The sequence below is a fragment of the Solea solea genome, chromosome 7 (genome assembly GCF_958295425.1).
Source record: "Solea solea chromosome 7, fSolSol10.1, whole genome shotgun sequence".
NCBI classification, from domain to species: Eukaryota; Metazoa; Chordata; class Actinopteri; order Pleuronectiformes; family Soleidae; genus Solea; species Solea solea.
Genome location: NC_081140.1, coordinates 22,457,567 through 22,477,409, shown reverse-complemented (window position 1 = coordinate 22,477,409; position 19,843 = coordinate 22,457,567). Strand labels below are relative to the sequence as shown.

Below are 19,843 nucleotides of genomic sequence, written 5' to 3'. Positions count from 1 at the left end.
GTTCTCCAGAGGCAACCGTGATGATCAGATCTGTTTACATCAGCAACACAAGTCCAGGAAACTCTGACATATCAGGTGGCTGATTCTCAGATAAGTGTGAGAACGGTTACAGATAAGTGACTGTGTGTCCAAACACACGGCTCCTTCTGTGTCTCGGCTCTTAAACTAAACCTTCACAGTTGCCACCAAAGCCAAACACACATCATTATCAATAGCCACGGTCTATTTACTGGGTATTGTGCCTTCAAAATCAAGGTAGCAAAGTGCTGCGTTTGTCCTGCTGCACATGCGGTTTGTTGCCGGAATTTTACCTTCCACACACTCGGCATAACATACACCTGAACACGCTTCTTCCCACAGGGTTCCAGTTTCAGCACTGGGTAGCAAAGCACTTGTGGAAAGACACTCCAAGGCTTTAACCCCTCCTCCCCTCTTCCTCCTCCTCCTCCTCTCGTCTTTTTCCTCACACACACACAATCCTGCTCTCTCTTCAATTAAGTCAAGCAGGAAAAACCTGACAAACCTCAAAGAGCTCAGACTAGAGAGGGAATCGCATCAGGCCTCTACAAGGCCCCTCTGAAAATGTAGCTGCACAAAAGCTCAGGCCTTTTCCTTCGCTCACTTACACAGTATATTTAAACATCTGACATCCTGACGTTTTTCCTTGATGGTTGGATTTCACAGTGACAATAAGCACTAATTTATCAGTCCTTCTAGAAATTCCCCACTGAATGCATTGGCTCACTTGACGCTGCGCGTGTCTCTGGGTCCAACGCAGTGCTTGGAAAAATTCAAACAAAGTGGTGGCGACAACAGGAAACATTGCTGAAAGCACAAATCAACAACAAAGGAATACAGTGGGGGAAACTCTAATCTGAAACCCTTGGGAATGGAGGTATTTCAACCAAGTGAGATGTTCAGTTGGATGGAACACTGACTCACGGGGTAATTCATATTCATTCAAACATGAAACAAGTATCCACGCATATTCACGGCAGTGCATCTTGCAGACTCTAATTTGCATTTGGAGGCTCGACGAGGATATTTAAACAATTGTGCACCGGCTTTGGAGGTGATTGTTCAGATTGTATTTGAGGTATTAATCACATCATTATCGGTTTACTTAAAATAGTAGTTTTGGGACATGAAACATGTTTCGAAGCTATTTTCAGACAAAATAATCCTGAGCTTTTCCTCATGTGGACAACATCCAGAGAGATGGTTGAGGAGCAAGCAGCAGAAGTTCTGGAAAATGACCGCAGAGACTTTTGTGGTCATTGGCAGTCTCACATAAAGTCCCTCTGGACAGAGCGGTGCAGACTGCAGTGCATCTTTGAAAGCAGATTTAGAGAACTAAAAGCTTTTGTCCAACTCTACCTCATACTGTAGGTTTTATACCCAACAGGAGCCCAGACATCTGCCTTTGGATTGGGGCGGTGCTTTCAGATGATTTGTGGTCCTGCCATGTTTTCAAGTTCACCATCATAACTGGGCATATATTACCAGATCAATCTTGTGATTCTATGAATTGAAAATGAGTTTAATCAGATAATTGATTTCTCAAACCCCAGCCCAAACATTCACGCAGCAAACTCAACAACAGCAAAATGTGAGACTAAGCTGAAAACTCTTATCGCACATTTTCAGACCCCGTATTTATTCTTATTAGCGAACGGCATCATTAATTTGGGGGAAAAGAAGACCTGCCATATTTGTTTCACAACAACACACGTTCAATCGCACTTGTTTTGTGTATCATGGGAGAGTAAACAATGCCAAACTGATATACATGACCTAGTATTCATCATTGCGCTGAATATAAATTAGCAGCATACAAACAACAAAGCCTGCAACAGCAGCACAGAGGGAGACGGTGGATGATGAACATGTACTTCCTACGTTGTAGGTGTCTGAAGGTAAAGTTGTAACCTTGTAAGCCTCTGTTAAACACCGCGGACCACAGCCAGATATGCTTCCAGTGCAACTACAGGTTAAATTCACCCTAAAGACCACACATGGTGTTATATAGGTTATACAGGAGCAGAGCAGGCCTGGCCCAGCTGGACCATCAGAAGCCTGTGTTCCTCTGAGCATGAAGCCACTTATATTTTATTATCCCTTGAAGACTGAGGAAGAGACAGGTCTGCTACATGATTTTGGCAGCATTGTTCAAAGACAGATACAGCCTTCCCTTTCCATAGGCTTCTGAATAAAACATGAGGCATGTGCAGCAGGGCGGGTTGTGCACGCTTGTGTGTGTGTGTATATAGAGAACTAGAGAGCGAGAGAGACAGGTGGAGGGATGGATGGATGTGTTGAAATGCAAAAGAGACTTAAAACACCACTACTAGAGATGCATGTAGAACAGATGAGCCATGAATGCCTTTGATTTGACATACATACTGTACCTGCTAGGCTTCTGGTGACTGCATCATCCCTCTGACATATTTTGTTTGCATTCTCATTTTGTGTGTGTGTTTTCTTTTCTGGACTCATTTATATTAGTCCAGAAAAGAAAAGCAAAGAAAAGAAGAGAGTAAGTGTGCTCATATCAGAAGGCAGCAAATCTTGCCAGGTACGGAGATGTCCCAGATTTAGAGCTCTATTTCCAACACACTGCTGCTGCATGACATCACATTTGCTGAGTCTCATCTTTTTTTTTTAGAGAGATATTGTTCTCGATTTTTTTTTTACCTCCCTTCACCTAATCAATATTAAATGAATCATCCGATCAGAATATATTTTACATAAAGCATATAAAAGGGACAGTCAAGTGTTTCTTCCGTAGCATCTGAGTGTGTAAATGTAATCCAATCAATCCAGTTCAACAGATCGTTGTAAGTCAGTCACTGTGTGTTAAAAGTCTGATGTTAGTCAGACTAAGACAATAATTCAGTTTTCTTAACGTCATGTTAAAAGATTAGTCCTAATAAAATCGAGCTAGTCTTAGTCGGACTAAAATATCTGGATAATGTGTTTATACACTCAGTTGGACTGGAGTCGGACTTGATGTTCTACGTATGCACCACACGGTGTCAACAGGAAGCTGATTCAACACTCACTAGCTTATACAGCGCCACCTATGGAGGGGGAGTCAGACGTACACAGGCAATAAATCTATATTTTCCTCCACATGTATCATTGGACTCAGCAAGTTGTCCGATTGCCTGTCTTAGTCAGACTATGGCCTTAGCTCGATTAAACTTAGCATGTATCCCACACAACACTGTAATAAATACAACCATGTTTGCTGTATGTGTTCGGAGTCATGTAGAAGTAGCAAAAGCCAGTTTGACTTAAGCAATATCTTATTTACTTAACTAAGTTGTCTGAAGTAAAGAAAAAAAAAAGTGTCCAGTGTCTATAGTCCTTACAGTAATTAACTGGACCAATCATTTCATTCAGACCACAGTGAATGATTGGTTGGTGTATCTGTGTCACTGGAGTATTCATTACAATCTGGAGAGGCACATAGTGCTGAAGCAGAGCCTTAAGCCATAAGCTAACAAGAGAGTCATGGAAAACACAGCTGAGAAAGTGCAGCCAGAATTCACAGTTCCTCTACAATGACTTACAGTGTTTTGGAGGTGGAGCGTTCACACAAGAGCAGACTTACAAACCCTGACTTTATCTAAGAAAATGACCCTTTTCACTTGGGCTTTTTAGTTTACAGCTCAATAAAGATTCTACGCTTCAACCAGGTGTGTTTTTTGTGCTTTGTGAATGTTACTCAAGAAGGCTTTAACTGTAAATCTATTGTTCTTTACAGCAGCCAGTGTCTCATAGGTCTTGTCTGGGGGGAAAATCCACTGGTGAACAGGATGTGAGGCACATTTTCTGCCATTGACAAGACAACATTGTTTGGAGCTGGGTAGTCATCAGCAGTTACCATGTCTGGGCAGCTATGGAAGAGAGAGCCAGTAGTGAGCACTACCTGCTTAGTACTCATCAAGTAGTAGTACAAGATTCTGACTTTTGCATGAAACACAGTCTCTATCCTTTAGTAAAATGCATTCATCCCCATGAGAAACATCAATGTCACTGGTAAACTCCTGTTTTGTGCCACTAATAAACCTGCTGTCTGCGTTAACAACTGGAAGAGAAGCCCACTGAAGCTTGTAGTCTGCTCTCCCTCGAGGACACGGCAGTCATGATCACACAAATTTATGTGTTGTCAAGTTGTTTATAATGCATGTGCAACGATGTTATCGTAAAAAGCGTGTTTACAGCGGAATAGAGACATTCATTTCATGCGCGATTTACCCGGAATGAATGCCTCGGTCCCCGTTCCAGCGACTGACAAATTCAGAATCAACACACTGTCCAAACAGATGTCCGACAGAGGCTGGAACTTCCTGGAAACGGACGAGCAGCAGCATTAGTCCGCTGTGTGTGACATTAACCTACTGTGCACCGCTTCCTTGTAGACAGGCCATGCTTACGTACATCTAGTTTAATTTATGAACTGTCCTTGGATTATTTCGGTAAATCTGCCTGATGTGAATGAGAAAAAAGCTGTACGTTTTCTCTGGGTGAGACGTAAGTATAATTTATTCTGTTTATGTGGTGTAATACGGTAATGTAATGAAGCAATCCAGCCTAAATGTTGTTTTTATATAACAGACGACATGTTTATATTTTATCCCACACCAAACTATACACTATACTAATGTGCAGAATTGGATTGTAGCTGCAACCACATGTCGGAATTGGGAATAATACCAAAAAGAAGGAGGAGATTATCAAATGGCTGCAATATGTGGAACCCCTGTCTTAATGTCTTTTAATCAGAGTCCTCACACAGCCTCAGTCAACACAATGAGACAAGCTTAATCACATTAGGCTTACAGTGTAGTCGTGCAGTCAATAAACAGAACCCACAGCCCTCCTGTTCCTCACTAAAGGGGACTTAAAGTAATTCAGCATTCAGCGCAGCTGACAGCCAGCGATCCCGGAAAAGAAAAACTTCAGCCATCCCATAACAACATGGAAGCGATCTGTGGGCTGAACATGGATCCGTACTGCATCCACACAGCCGGGTAAAGCTGTGGGCTTCACTGTGGGTGGCCCCCACGGACCCGGGCTAATTGTTTCACATCACAGCCGAGCCGGGCTGAGCTCAGACCACCGGCAGCTCTGATTCAGGCGGTTCAACAGCCAAACAGGGGATGCCAGGAAACACTTACTGTGCACACCCAAGCCCACACTCACACAGGCACGCACACACACATTTACACACCATCATACATGACCACAGGAGAGAACAAGGAATTTATTTTTCTCCGTGCTGTTTAGGCTGTCAATCTACTACTGGCCATTGATAATAAACCACTGATCACGAGTACTCAAAATGCACTTGAAATGAAAAAGTGTCACACAAAAATTCCGCTTTTAAAGCTCAGTGTAGTAACTTTCAAAAACATAAACACTTTAAACACATTAAGCCTAAATTTTGTATTCATCGTTTTCCTTCCTGTTAATCATCTTCCCCCACCCGTCCGATTTATCTTGTGACCTTCTGTGGAAGAGGTCCCGAGGCCACGGTGAGTGAGGTCATCTCATCTTTTATTAAAAGTTCAACCGATAAGTGCGTAGCCTAGTGTCCAACCCACTGTAAGAACGGCGCTGCCTCAGGAAGCTAAATTTCCCATCATTCATTTTCTCTGATGGCAATATATATATATATATATATATATATATATATATATATATATATATAAAAAAACAATGTTTCAGCCTGGAACCAGGTTTGACCGGCTACGACATTAGGTGTAGACCATGTAGACAAATGGTCAGCTCATCAGGAAACACTGCAGAAGCAAAGATAACGAGCCATTTATCTGGAGCAATAAAAGTTATATAACATGCAGGGCAGGACTGAGGAACCCTTTTGTAGACTATTATTCTAAGAGTAGAAGAAGAATTACACATCCCATGAACCATGGCAACTTATCACTATTCTCTTCATGATCTCTGTTTTGAAAATGAGTGGGATTTTTACACTCTTCTTTTTCTTTTTTTTGCTCTATTGCTCTAAATTAATCCATGAAACATGAGAGTATTTTGGCATTGAGACACTATCGAGCAGCTCACACTCAAGAGTTACGGGAAATACAATTTGGGGGGGTGGGTGGGTTTTTCGTGAGATGGTGTGGGTGTGTGGGGGGGGGTTGGTTTAGCTACAGTCAAACTGGGGACATTGCAGTTATGTGGTTTATACACCATGATTCTTCGGCTTTGAAACAGAGCGGCTGCCGTGTGGATGACACATAGATTCACAAGTTTGTGGGGGGGGGGGGCAACAGACTAACACATCAGCATACAGAGTACTTTCGAGCACATGCTACTCCAGGCCTACAGTTCCCAGATCTGTCACTTAGAACGAGACTGGGAAATAACAAAAATCCGCCGAGTGCACACAGGACTGTTAATCACCGCGCATCCCCTGCCTACTGCTTTTTTCAAGGCCTGTTTGACTTTAAGTAAACACGCACACAGGAAATGTATTCAGTGGCTCTAAACATTTATATGGGGGCCTTGTGCTTCAAACCGTTTCATGGCCAGCACATCTTTCAAGAAGGTGCTTAGCGAGCCATTTGTTAAACGCATGATAATAGGGCATGACAATGCACGGCGCGTCGCATGCAGCGAGGCTATATCAGGGTTACTCCATGTTTGTCAAGCGTCGACTTTGTCTCTCATCGCTGTCGGCGATAGACACTGTAATATGGCGGCTGCATCCTCATCATGATGAAATTGAACGTCTCTTTATTGTAACACAGGCATAACGTGTTCTAAGCTCTATTCTGTGACCTATATTTCTATGATGAACACATTCTGCTGCAGGTACGAGTGCGAAAGGGAAAGACTGAGGGAAAAATCTAATATGGAATATCCAAAAAAAAAGCTTTTGATGAGTCCGTGCAAGTATTAAGGAAAATTACTTCATGACTCGTTGGATAAGTAAGCGCTCATCTCTACGTCTTTCTCCATTTCTCCAGTTTCATCTAAGAGAATATCCTTTGTTAATCTGTACTCAATGAGCTTCGTTGTTAAGTGCTGCTCACTCTGCACTCCCAGCCGGTCATAATCCATTGTGTTGTTTGCCCTTCGCTTGGTGTACATTTCCATCGCAAAAATTCCAATGTGAACAGTCAATAACATGCACAGATGTGGCCATTGTGGAAGCCCCACTTTTTAATTCAGAGGAATGCAGTATGGGGAATTACAGCTGCACCCCGGGAAATATACAAGACAAACATTTCACAGTCTTAACAAAAAAAACATCTTTTAAGAATCTGATTGGAGTTTTACGTTTTAAAATAAATGTAATAAATACAGTAGCTCTCCGCGTGTAGTACTTAAGAACTGGATGGATCCAGTGCAATTGCATGAAATGGGATTTCTGCAGCTGCTGCTGTTCTGCTGCACAGAATCATCATGAGTCGCGAAAAAAACCCCATATTAACCTCAGGGTTGATATAAACATGTACGCCAGGACTTCATTTCCTCCACAAGATCTTGCTGCACTCATCAGTTTTGTGTAGCGCACACTACTCCCGAGTCAACATCAGTAAAAATGAAACAGTACATGATAATGATGTTCCCTGACCTCTTTTAGACAGTAAGTATAATCCATGCTGTTGTTGTCTCTTGCCCCCCCATCATGCTCCACAGCTGTACTATACCTAACAGCACGGAAACTAAAGATGTCATGAGCTATAAAGCTAAACTGCACTTTATATTAGCCCCATAAGTCATGGAAAATGTACTTGTCTCACATGTTCAAAGTCTCGATTGTGGTTTAAACCAGTGTATCCCATGCCCAGCTCCGGCGATGACACAAAATGAACTGACAGAACAATCATTGCTGCCCTTTTATGGCCATAGTGGAAAAAAAATATTACACTGTTTATTTTTCCATTCGACATCTCGAGCAAATCTGGTGCAGGAACATCTGCAATCTTTCACCCTTCTGACATTATAGAGAAACCCTGCTTGGGAAATAATTCATATGCTGAACTCCCTCATGCCCAATGAAAGAAAACAACAAAATAAATCTCCCCTCTCACCGACCGTGCCCTTAATATATGCTGTACAGGAAGTCAGCCCTATCAGCACGAGCAGGGGAACATGCAAACTAGGCAGTCCTTTATTCTCAATCTACTCCACTCGGGGGGAATCTCTGAATGTACAAAACGAGCACTGAAACTACTCGGAATCAAGACACACTAGGCTTTACTTAACACAGGATGTGTCAGGAACAAAAACCTCTATTGTGAAGAAGCAAAAATACCATCAGCTGAATTATCTATATCCCTGCTATCTCTGCAAAATGAGATGACAAAGCTGATTGATTAAAAAAAACAAGCCACAGAAACGCATCTACATCCATTTTTTTTTGGATCAGTTTGCAGAGTAGAGACGTTGACATGGTTTGAGGCAAATGCAAAACATCCCCGTGACCCAATGACCCCAAAACCATTTCCTCTGAATGGATTGCTTTGCAAACAACAGTCTGTGATAGAGTATCATCCCAGCTACTTAGAGCCGATGGCCACTTTAATCAGCAGAATCAGAAAACCAGAGTTTACTCACTCACTCTCTCTCTCTCTTTTTTACTCTTGCTTTTTTCTATGCATCCTGCCTGCTGTGACACTCAGGAATCTGGATTTGGCTGTGACGTGATTGCGTGACTCTAACATTTTGAGGATTTTGTGTAGATTAAGCTTAAGTATATAACAAAAAAAAATGCCTGTGACCTCTCATCATCATCATCCTCTTCATTAGGGGTGTTGCAAAAGCAGCAATTGCATGGGGCGCCAAGCTGAGAGGGGCCCCCTGAAAACAAAACATCCAAGAACTCTAAGATGGTTTCAGATCTGCCCGGACATTCATAGAAGTCACTCATCTGGACTTAAATGAAACATCTCCCGCCAGCGCCTGAGTGAAATTTGGGGATTTCAGACGTTCTCCTGCTGTTGTGAACAAGTCTCACACAGACAAACGATCGCTGCATTCACATGTCAACTGAAAACTGCTTCACTACGTAAACCCCAGAAAATGTCCACACACAGTTTTCCGGACATTTTAGTTTATGTCAGAAAACAGCCTTAGTCCACAAAACTATCATTTTAGTTAAACTCAAAATCACTAACTGGTGCGCAATATAATAAATTCTAATACTTCTAATTATTTAGCTCAAATGCTAACAAGAGCTAATTTGTAAGCAGACTAACTTTTGTCTAAACAAGTCCAGTATGTAGCATTTGGCCGGTTTATTGACAGAAAATTGAATATACTTTGCACAAGTATAGTAGTTCAGTATAGTATAAAGCATTGTTTGGTTTTCCTATAGCCTTAGCATTAGCCTTTTATATGTACTTTAGTCTAGGCCCTTGCTTTACAGAGGTAGCCATCGTGTGTTGCCACGTTTCCAAAGCAGCCCAAATGGACAAAAACTTTGAAGCAAAAATCTTTGTAAGCAAATGAAAATGTGACGTCCTCTCCGACAGTGTTTCCACTAGTTCGGTATGGTACATATTTTTTTGCGTTTCCCAACCATTTCCATTTTTCAGTAGCCTTCCCTTGGCGTACCACAGTAATGGTACAGTACAGTTCGCTGATTGGGCGACAGAAAGGCGTCACTCACTTGTTTATTCAACGCCCGCCATCTATTCTCATACATATGTGTCGCGTTCAATGTCGTTGTCGGCGCACCAGCACAAGGTCACACTACGTATCTCGCTGACACAGCCATCGGGCACAGCTCAGGCCCCGCCTACCAAGTAAAAGTGCTGTTTTGTGGGCTTTAGCGTACCATACTCTACCACAATGGAAACACATCTTTATATATTACCAATTCTTACACACTGGACCTTTAATATAAGTTACAGCTTTACATTTTGAGAAGCACATCATGCTGGGGCCTCATGTGCCTTTTGCTTGTGGCCACACAATCCCTTGAAACGCCCCTGATCGCATTATCATTTATCACTTAAATAATAAAGGAAATAACTCACCGCTATGCGCGTGGAAATCTTCTGCTCGCCGTCGGCGCCCTTCTGTTCCCCGTTGGACCTGCTGTACTCTGGAGGTTGCTGCTGGTTCGCCCCACGTCCGCCCTTTGACTTGCGGGTCCCGGGCCCCTGGTGGACTATGTTGAGCAGGTGAAGCGTACTTTCGTGCTCCCGGTCCGAGCTCTCGGCCTGACCCCTCTGGTAGCGGTTCTCGCAGGTGGAGTGGTGCCGCCTGCACAGCTCAATGCGGGCGCGGAGTCGCTCCACGATGGCGTTGTGCAGCTGTGGCACCGCGGAGCCCCTGGTTGGGGCCACCACGGGCCCACTGGCGACCCCACCGGGCATGGCTCCTAAACCTACACCCAACATGGGTACGAAGGGGCCTGAAGCAGACTGAGCGGGGGTCGCTTCTCCCATGCCCGGCCAAGTTTAGTGAGTGAGGTCCACGGAGCTGATAATGGAGCACAGTATTTAAGGGCATGGAAGAAAACAGTGCGTATGGAAGCGACTATGAAACCATGTGGGATCAAAATATCTACAAGCTCAGTGGAGACAGAAGTGATGCAGCCTGCTGTGCTAACAATTATCTCATCAAACTGATAAATATTGTTATTATAATAATAAATATTTTACTATAAAGTAAAACGAATAAAGTCAATTATAAGGGGATAAAAGAGTCCTAGTGTAACAGAACTATATTAGTGATTTCTTCCTCTGGAGTGTTATTATAGTATTTAATTAGAGTAATAACCATTAAAAGGGCAATAATTTGCAAACATGAAACTCACAGCTGGATTAGACTCCACTCCTCCTTCTAACAACTCGACCTCTGCTCACAGATTAATTAAATTCAACACGAAGCCCTCACTTCATTGTATCCCATTTTCTTTAAGCGTACTTTCCCTCCAATGTGCCATTAAAGCAGTCATTAAACAGCACCGCAGCCAGCGGAGAATACAAAGTAGAGGAATGTACGAACACACAGAACCTCTCGAAACTTCAAGACTCACGGCATTTTCTCTTTTTTTTCTTTCTTTCTCTCTCTCTCTCTGTCCGTCTGTGAGGAAATTAGTCCTTTTCTGTCTTTTCTGTGTGCGTGCGTTTTTCTGTTTCCATCCACAAAAAAAGAAGAAGAAGAAGAAGAAGCTGGTTACAAAATCACAAGTCCAAAAAGAACAACAAGCGGACGCACAAGAGACGCGAGGAGACGTTACAGAAAGCGATTGAGATCCGTCTGAAATAGTCCACTGACAATCGTTTGTCCGTGTGGTGCACCGAGGCAATAGCGGAGCCACTATACACAGACCCTCATTGTATGAACATTCCTCTTTTGACATGAGACACTGCTGTGGACGGAAGCTGCTGCCAAGCGCGCCCTCTGGTGGCGCGACGGGGGAACTGCGGAGGCTTCTGCTGGCGATCTGATTTATAATGCTTTTAAATGGGGAAACTCGATGTGGATGTTGCATGTGCACAGGACGAGGTGAAGTCATGTGGTTCATCACCTTGATGAAGTATGGAGATCCATTTATAGTGGAGTTAGTATGGAATTAGTTTCCGATGCAGGCTTATTTGTAACGCATGAGGAGACAGTCTCACAGTAAAGTTTTAAAGTTTTTTTTTTTTGTTTGTTTTTTTTATCCAGTAATGTCATGTTATTGCCAAAGCAGTATTCATGTTCGTTATGAGGAAATAATGTTACAGTAAATCTCAATAATAATGGTCACAATGTGTTAATATGGGAATATTAATCCACTATTGTTGTGTTTTGTAAAACGTTTATATCATGTTGTCATTTTTTAAAGTGTTTTTTATAGTGTGGTGAACAAATTAAAAAATTTAAATTTTTTCATACATGTGTTGTTGTTTTTTCAACAATGTGCAAAATCAATCTATATCAATAAAGTATAAACAGTAATATAAAATATAAATAGTTGTGACAAGATGGTGAATGTGTCTCGAAGGTTCTCCACACTAGTGTGATGTAGGTTGTCAATCATGACAGGGATCATGTCAGGAAAAGGAAAACCTAAATATTAGACCTGGTCTTTTACTTTACTGATTTGATAGAGACTATGGTCATGACAAGATTTTTATGTCAGGATTGATCAGTGAGGGAATTTACTGATGCATTCATTTACCACCTTCTTTTACTTCCAGTCCATCACAGGTCCACGTAGAGAAAAACAACCGTCCACCTATGGTCAACCTGGAGAAAACCCACGCAGGCCCTTGTTCTGACCGGGTCGTGAACCTGGGACAAGCGTGCTAACCACTACACCAACCTTTTACTCATTTCATTAATTATGAACTAATTAAGTGAATTACTTATATGAGTAATAATAAAGGCATCATGACACACCTTTAACTGATGAAGCCACGGTCAGTGTTGATCAGGCACTGAAGTGTATATTGTAGCCAAATGACCTCGGGTTTTATGATCATTTTAGAGTTGTCCATCCTGTTTGGATTATACAGTAAACATAAGGGAAACCTTTTTTCTTCTTCCATCAAAAAATGTGTCGCTTCTAAACTTCAGTGTAGAATATGTTACAGAGGTCACAAAGTTGTTTCCATTTGGTATGCTGGCCTATGTTGTCTCTAGAACAGCTATAGATACATGCATGTAATCTGAACACAGCACAGTCTATACAGACTATACAACTGTTGTCCACAGATTACACCATGAGATTTTGCCTTACAGATATAATTAAAATAGGGTAAAAAACAACTTATATTATTATCTATTAAGATCATTTTATACACAGTAGATTTACAAATATACTTATCCCAAACATGCCACAAAAACAGCTCTGACACCCTAAAATGTGACGAAAAGTGACTTCCCTTTCATACCCGTGTTCTCCCACTAATTCAGTGACACAGACTTGATGATGATTTAACAACAGGCTCGTGCTGCACGTGTGTCACAGACTTACCCTCCAGGAAGACGCGTGGTTCCGCCAGTGCATAAGAAGATTTAGGCTACAACCACAGAGAGACAATGAAGACAATCACACTGACAGTCAGAATGTGGATGCATGTTGGTTTTTTTGCAAAGCAGGAAGAAAGTGTAGCACAGTAAGTGGGGCGATCACGTCAACAATGAGAAACAACTCCATTCCAGTGGGGCAATAACCTACAGTGCTTCACTTTTTAAGAAAAGAAATAATCAAAACAATTATGTAATTGAGGTGTTTTGACACGGCGAGGAAAGATCGGCCATTGTGGTCATTTACAAAACTGTTGACTCTGCAGTTACGGCACAATCTCTAAGCACACACCGACGACCTCTGTGACCTGGAAATGGAACTGAGACCCACCTGTCAGACAGAACCACAGGAGCAGCTTTCCTGGTTACTATTCATCTTTGATCGTCATTGTGAACACAGCACTGACGATGCTCTACAGACATTTTGGGATGTTTTGTATTACAACTAGAATTTGACTAAAAACTGTGGGGAGGGAATTTAAATCCTCTGGTAAATAGAGAAGCTGCTGTGCTGTACGTACAGTATAATTCTGCCTGAATCTATATGTTGCACATACGAGGCCTCGGAAACATGAACCCACACAAATTAAATTTGGAGGTTCGTCCCCACGGACGGCGCTGACGGACACCAGGATGATTCTTTTTTCGCTGCTGCTCGCAGGAGCAGATCAATATGTGCACGGTCAATACTGCCCATTGTTTGGTCAGCCACTGGTATCAGTATCACTGTTATCCATGAGAATGGAAGGTTAAAGGAAAGAAAGGTTATTTCCACTCTTCTTTTTTTTATTATTATTGTTTAGCTGCCCTCACCATTTGGTCAGTTAGTCATTAAAGTCTTTTTAAGGAAGTTGACTAGGAAAGCGATTAGTCATTTTCAGCTTTGGGGAAGTGATGATGTAGTCATTGGTCACTAAAGGAAAACAGCAGTCATACCTTGAAATGCAGCAGCAGTAAATAAATATGTTAAGAAATCCTTAGTTTTAAGCATAATATAATATAATATAATATATACTATGAACTTCTCAGAATTCTTCAACTAAAGCACCAATAACGTGTCATGTCACACAAACGGATGCAGCTGCTCTCCTACTCAACAGGGGGCAGCAGATATTAAACTCCAGCACATGACAGGACCAATTCCAAACCTCTGGGTGAGTGATGAAGTATTTTAAGAGGGCAATTTAACATCAGTCTTTCTCTTCTTGATTTATTCTACGTCCACAGTTTAAATCTACCATAATACAGGAATAAGAAAACCTTGTATTCGTTTGAATCCCAAGTTAACTGTACCACATTATCATCATCATCATCATCATCATCATCATCACACTGGCATCATTGGTCATATTGCTTTACAAAATCAAGACAGTTTTGCATACATCAGTGTTAGTAGAGAGAACGTTTCCTTGTTGTGTTTTTTCGTCTTTTTCTTTTTTCTTTTTTACAATAATCAAGTCCAAAAAAAACCCAAAAACAACGCACAATAAATTAATAAATTAAAACACGAGCAATCGGCAAAAACGCTTTACAGTAGTAGCAATAAAAGTGGTTAAAAAAACAAAAAACAAACAAACTGATGTCTACTAGTACAGTACGTCAACCCAGTGACAGTCTGACAGTAGATCTGAGCAGTGTTTTCAGTGTCGCCCAGTCAGGCTGTCATTTAACATACTACAATTCACAAAACTACTACAACACAGACACAGCTCTTCTGCACACGATGTCGCTGTCTCTCCCTCTAGATAATAAATTACACATCTATTTTACTTCAGAGTCGAACAGGGAGACGGGCTTTTTTCTTCAGTCTTCTCTTTCCTCTTTTCGATTCCTGCTCTTTTGTGATTTATAATCACAGTTCACCCACAGAAGGGCTTTGCCAGTGCAACTCAAACTGCCATGCTCCCCGTTTCATGTACAGATCATAAAAAAAAAATAAAAATGGGAGTTTTAAAAGAAATAAAACAGATGTAGAAACAAACACAGCTTCACTTAGCCTGCCCCGTTTCTTAGGAATACCACGTTCTTACAACCTATCCGTAAAAAGTAACGATAAAAATAATACAAAAGCAGTAAAAATGGTAGAAAAAACATTAAGAAGAAAATCTTAATGAAATTATGAATAATATCATCGAGCACTGCGTGGCCACACGACTCAGATTCACCCTTCAGTGGTTCCAGCCCACAATGAAATACTGGACTTAAGTTGAACTACAAACGTCATCATTCATTTGTCCTAAAAAACAACAACAACAACAATATGGCTCTTCCTTGAATAATATGGCAAATAATAAAATTTCATCAAGGCAAACTTTGAAAATCTTCAGTGAAATGAAAATATAAGGCAAATCGCACAAGGTTAGGAGTTCAGGGAGTGAAGACGACATCCTCTCCCGCCGTTGTTTTTACATACTGTAACAAAACGATCACTGGCAAATCTTCATTTCGTCACAGTGCACTTTTTTTTCCCTGTCTCACACGAGTGCATCAAACAGCCGACGAGATGTGCTGCAAATATGTCGTTCTATTAATAATTTACACAGAGGAAACAATTACTCTTCAGAGATGGAGTTGCAGGGGTAGTGTGTGTGTGTGTGTGTGTGTGTGTGTGTGTGTGTGTGTGTGTGTGTGTGTGTGTGTGTGTGTGTGTGTGTGGTACAGTATATCAACGCCTGGAGACATAAATCAGCGACTGGTTGAAATCTGGTAAACATAAATATGCTATTCTCCTCCTCCTACTTGGGCATTTTATTTATGGTCTCGAGAGGGAGGCAAAAGACGGAGAAATGGAGATATTTATATTGACTTTCCTCCGACTCAATCATCGCCTCGGTCAGTGCACGTTTAAAAATGAAATGTTTTAAAATCTCAACCTACATAGACACACAAGATATTTCTTGTTTTGGTTTTTTTCATTCTGTACATTTACAGACTTTGTACCTGCATCGTCCAGCCTGACAGCTTTTAAATATGTTTGGGGCTCATACTTAACTGAAAGTGAAGCAACAGTCATGCACCGTTATCATTAGAGCTTCTGACACGGACTCTTTATATCGCTGTAACCCCCCCCCCCACACACACACTGTTCCTCCTCCTCCTCCTCTTACCAGACATGCACTGCTAAGCTGAAATGATTGCCCGCGGTGAAAATAATCTCCTTGCTGCTTCTGCACGACTCAGCACAAATGATAGATTGAAGTGGCAAGAGAGAGAGAGAGAGAGGGAGAGATAGAGAGAGAGTGCCTGCATGCCAAAAACTGGAGTGCATCCTGGCATTCCTGAGACCGGCAAGCGCACTATTACAGTATATTGAAATGGTTATCGACCAGTTACCGTGTTAAACAGCAGCGATTGAGTAAAATTACCTGCTAAACTCCGAAAAAACAGTTGCAAAAGGGGGATGGGAGGGTGGGGGGGTGAGGGTGGTGGCCCAGCTTTGATGAACAACCTGTAATTTATAAAAGGACTGATTGATAAGTAAGGATGATATACGTACACGTTAATGTCCATACACTGTCACATAACAGTCTGTGTGAAGAGCTCGGGGTTCGGCTCGACGTGCTTCACCTACACGGCCTGATATTCTGGACGTTAACAGTACGCCGCAGTAGTAACCATCACAGAGAAGAGGCGCGGGATAGTTAATGGCTTTTTGTCCAAAAGTCTCGGGCTTAAACGAGCCCGACCGGTATTCATGGTAATAATAGTTAAGATTGGAAACATTTTATTTTTTCGTGTTTTTGTACAGGTCAGTGTCAGGACTTGACCCCCTTGGCTGTTTCTGTTGACTGCCGCACGTCGGTCCACTCCTGCATGGTGCTCTGCAGCGCCTGGGTCTTCTCCTTGTCCACCTGCACGTAGTCCACCTTCTCGTCAGAGGTCACGGAGGACGTGGACGGCTGTGGAATGAGAAATAAGGCAGTGAGTGAGAGTCTGGCCTGAAGGTGCGGCGCACGGTGGGGGAAAAAGAAAAGTGCTGCAGCAAATTAAAGGTACAGTCGGCAGGGTTTGTTTTGAATACTATGGATTAATGATTCCATGAATTAATTTAAGATGAGTTTAATCTAAAATGTACACCGGGAAAGCAGATGCCATTGTAAACAGGAAGCTGATTCTCTCCACTGTGGTTGAACAGTGGTGAATAGTGAAAACTAACAAGGATTTCTTACACAAGCTTTTTCACTCACACCACAGATGAGCTGAGTTGCAGCAGATAAGAAGAACCAATAGAGAAGTGAAAGCCAGTAACGGCAGCATCCTTTCTAAAGGTCTCTCTTGTTGTTTTATTGCTGAAATGCAGTCCTGGAGTCATCAAAATGAGAACAGAGCCAGCAGCAGCAGCATTTTCAAACATCTCAGTTTTTGGAGCTGCGAAACAAAATTTAAAGGAATACTTCGCCAATTTGCATTTAGCATTACTAGCCATTTTGTTTTACTAGAATCGAAAAATACCTTATTCTTTTTTTTGACACGTGCCCACCAGTGACACTTGGTCCGAGCCTTGAAACTGCAACTCTAATTCCCCACTTTTTAGAGCCACTCGTAGGGGGAAAGGGACACTGGTCACTGGTGTCACTGGTGGGCACGTGTCAAGCACAATTTTTCAAAAATACTTCCCCTATTCTAGTAAAATAAAGCTAAATGCAAATCGGTGAAGTATTCCTTTAAGTCTAAAAGACAGTCAGGCAGTAAACACACTACAGGGATCATTTGTCACGTATGAAACCAGTGTGTCCATCTGTGCTCATCTGATGAGACAGAGACTGACATGACAATCCCAAAATATGATATTATTCACCTGCAAATGAAACCCAACAATAAACTATTTTCCCTCAAGCTTTAAGCCAAGAAAAATTATCGGTTTACTTTTCTGTGTGGGCTGGGTGAGCCAGGCTGGAAGTCCAGTGCTAGGTAGTCCACGTTACCACACTTTCTCTGGGCCGGGCTGCTGGTGCCACTCATAGCTGGAGAGGTAGACGCTGGGTTCTGCTAATGGAGACAGGAGGGAGGATTTACTCACACAGGGTGCAGGGAGTTGGCGTAGCATGCAAACAAGTGACTCATTAAAACAAAGAGCACAATGTGCTCTCCTGATCTCCCCTCCAGCTATTAGAACTCACCATAGCCACATAATTCTCCTCACTGTCTGCAGAGTCGGTGCTGGTGATGCTTTGTGTGGAGATGGGTCGACAATGCTGCGAGGACATGGAGTTCATAGCAGGCCTGGAGCAAAACAAACAGGACTGTGAGTGCTTCTACCTTCTGACCTCAGGCAGAAACAAAATACAGCACCAGTGTGTGCCGTCAAACCACGTGTGTGTGTGTGTGTGTTAATCTGGCTTGAATGACTGATATGGGACTCACATGGGACGGATCCAGGACATGGTGACTGGACTCTTAAATGGCAGCTCGTCAATAATCCCATTGTTCTTCAAATCAAGAGGTGTTGGCTTCGCTGCGGGGAAAAACAAAAATATTATTGTCTTTTTAAAACAATCAACAATGCACACTGTCGAGGGGACGCAGGGGCAAGAATCCAACTATCCATTTATCTATAGAATAGATGATGTAGATGTTTCCTGAACCTTTTATGGGAGGACTCACATTTTAAGGTTGACAAATCATCAAGACCTATTTTAAAATAACTTCTTTTTATCCAGGCTCGGGACCGGAACAAGGAGAACTCTGGATGTGGCCCCTGTGGCTGGGTACATTGCTCAGGGGTCCATTTCCAATAGATATATGTTTGATAAAATGAAATACAACTTCAGTAATGTGTTAATAAAACCCAGTTTGTGCCTTTAGGTGGAGTTAACAGGATATTTTAAGAGGGGAACACCTTGGGCAAATCCCCAGCCTATTGCAGGTCTAACATACGGAGACAATCATCTGCACACATGTTCACACCTACAGTTCATTTTAAGTAACAAAGAAAGTTTCCATTTGACTTCACCCCAATCTGAATATCTTTGGACTGCGGGAGAAACCCTACCCTGCACGCCTGCACGCCTGTACACACACGCATGCACACGCACACACACACACACACACACGCACACACACACACACACAGGCCTTCAGGTCGTAACGGAATTCGAAACAGTGGCCTTCAGGCTGTGAGGCACCTGTGCTAACCACTGCAAAAACTGTGCCACCCCAAAAGGCCAAAAATAAAGATTTCACAACATTACAACTCACTCTTTAAGTTAAGTGACAATTCTTCTGCCCCAAAAAACTTACATTTCCTGTTAGGCTTGAGGTTGCGGTTGATGGGAGGAGGTGTGACATCACTGAGACGACTGGGCCTGTGACACAGGGAGGCGCTGCTCCCCTTGCGGGCAGGTAGAGTTGCGGAGAATCCTGGGAAATCAAAGTGATGTGGCCCCGGGCTCATGGGGATGTAGATATTCTTAGGACTGTCAGCCAGGGCAGCGCTGAGTGGTGAGGAGCCAGGATTCATGGGCACATAGTTGTCATCTGAGTTGCCGCTGTCTGAGCGAGTCAGAGGGGCTTTGGTTCTCTGTTGTCAGGAAGACACAGCGGGGCACATGTGTCGTAAAAAACTCTCACAGCTCGACAACAGGGAAAAACCGCAGTACTCAACAGGAGTAAATATAGTTGGGACGAACTGTCTATCCATGCAGTGTATGATTTCACACTGACAGTATCTATTTGAGAGCCGGGTGCAGTAAAAGGGAGACGGTGACTCACCAAGTAGGAGCTGAAACCGTCATTGACAGACTCCACAGACTGGCCTGAGTTGTTGAAATGGATTGGACGATGATGGCTGTTAGTTTCAAAGGAGGAGCCTGCGTGGAAAGAGGCAAGGAAA

General features: G+C 42.5%; 2 protein-coding genes across 5 annotated transcripts in view; both read right to left on the bottom strand.

Annotated features, from left to right (window-relative positions):
- Nucleotides 1–11,302, bottom strand: part of zmp:0000001236 (mastermind-like protein 2) — a 42,018-nt gene extending 30,716 nt beyond the window's left edge. Inside the window, exons 1-2 of one of the 2 annotated variants that reach the window (XM_058634752.1) lie at nt 10,808–11,302; nt 10,023–10,470 (exon numbers count right to left, since the gene is read on the bottom strand). In XM_058634752.1, the coding sequence (XP_058490735.1) occupies nt 10,023–10,436 (414 nt within the window). In that variant the 5' untranslated portion in view covers nt 10,437–10,470; nt 10,808–11,302. Of the gene's footprint in view, nt 1–10,022 lie in introns of both variants that reach the window. The other variant, XM_058634751.1, reaches the window with a different exon arrangement.
- Nucleotides 11,303–14,205: 2,903 nt separating this feature from the next.
- The window catches only part of gab2 (GRB2-associated binding protein 2), a 42,565-nt gene continuing 36,927 nt past the window's right edge, over nt 14,206–19,843 (bottom strand). For 2 of the 3 annotated variants that reach the window (XM_058633820.1, XM_058633822.1), the window contains exons 5-10: nt 19,723–19,820; nt 19,252–19,531; nt 18,376–18,466; nt 18,132–18,234; nt 17,878–18,000; nt 14,206–16,910 (exon numbers count right to left, since the gene is read on the bottom strand). In XM_058633820.1, the coding sequence (XP_058489803.1) occupies nt 16,767–16,910; nt 17,878–18,000; nt 18,132–18,234; nt 18,376–18,466; nt 19,252–19,531; nt 19,723–19,820 (839 nt within the window). In that variant the 3' untranslated portion in view covers nt 14,206–16,766. The remainder of the gene's footprint in view (nt 16,911–17,877; nt 18,001–18,131; nt 18,235–18,375; nt 18,467–19,251; nt 19,532–19,722; nt 19,821–19,843) is intronic. The other variant, XM_058633821.1, reaches the window with a different exon arrangement.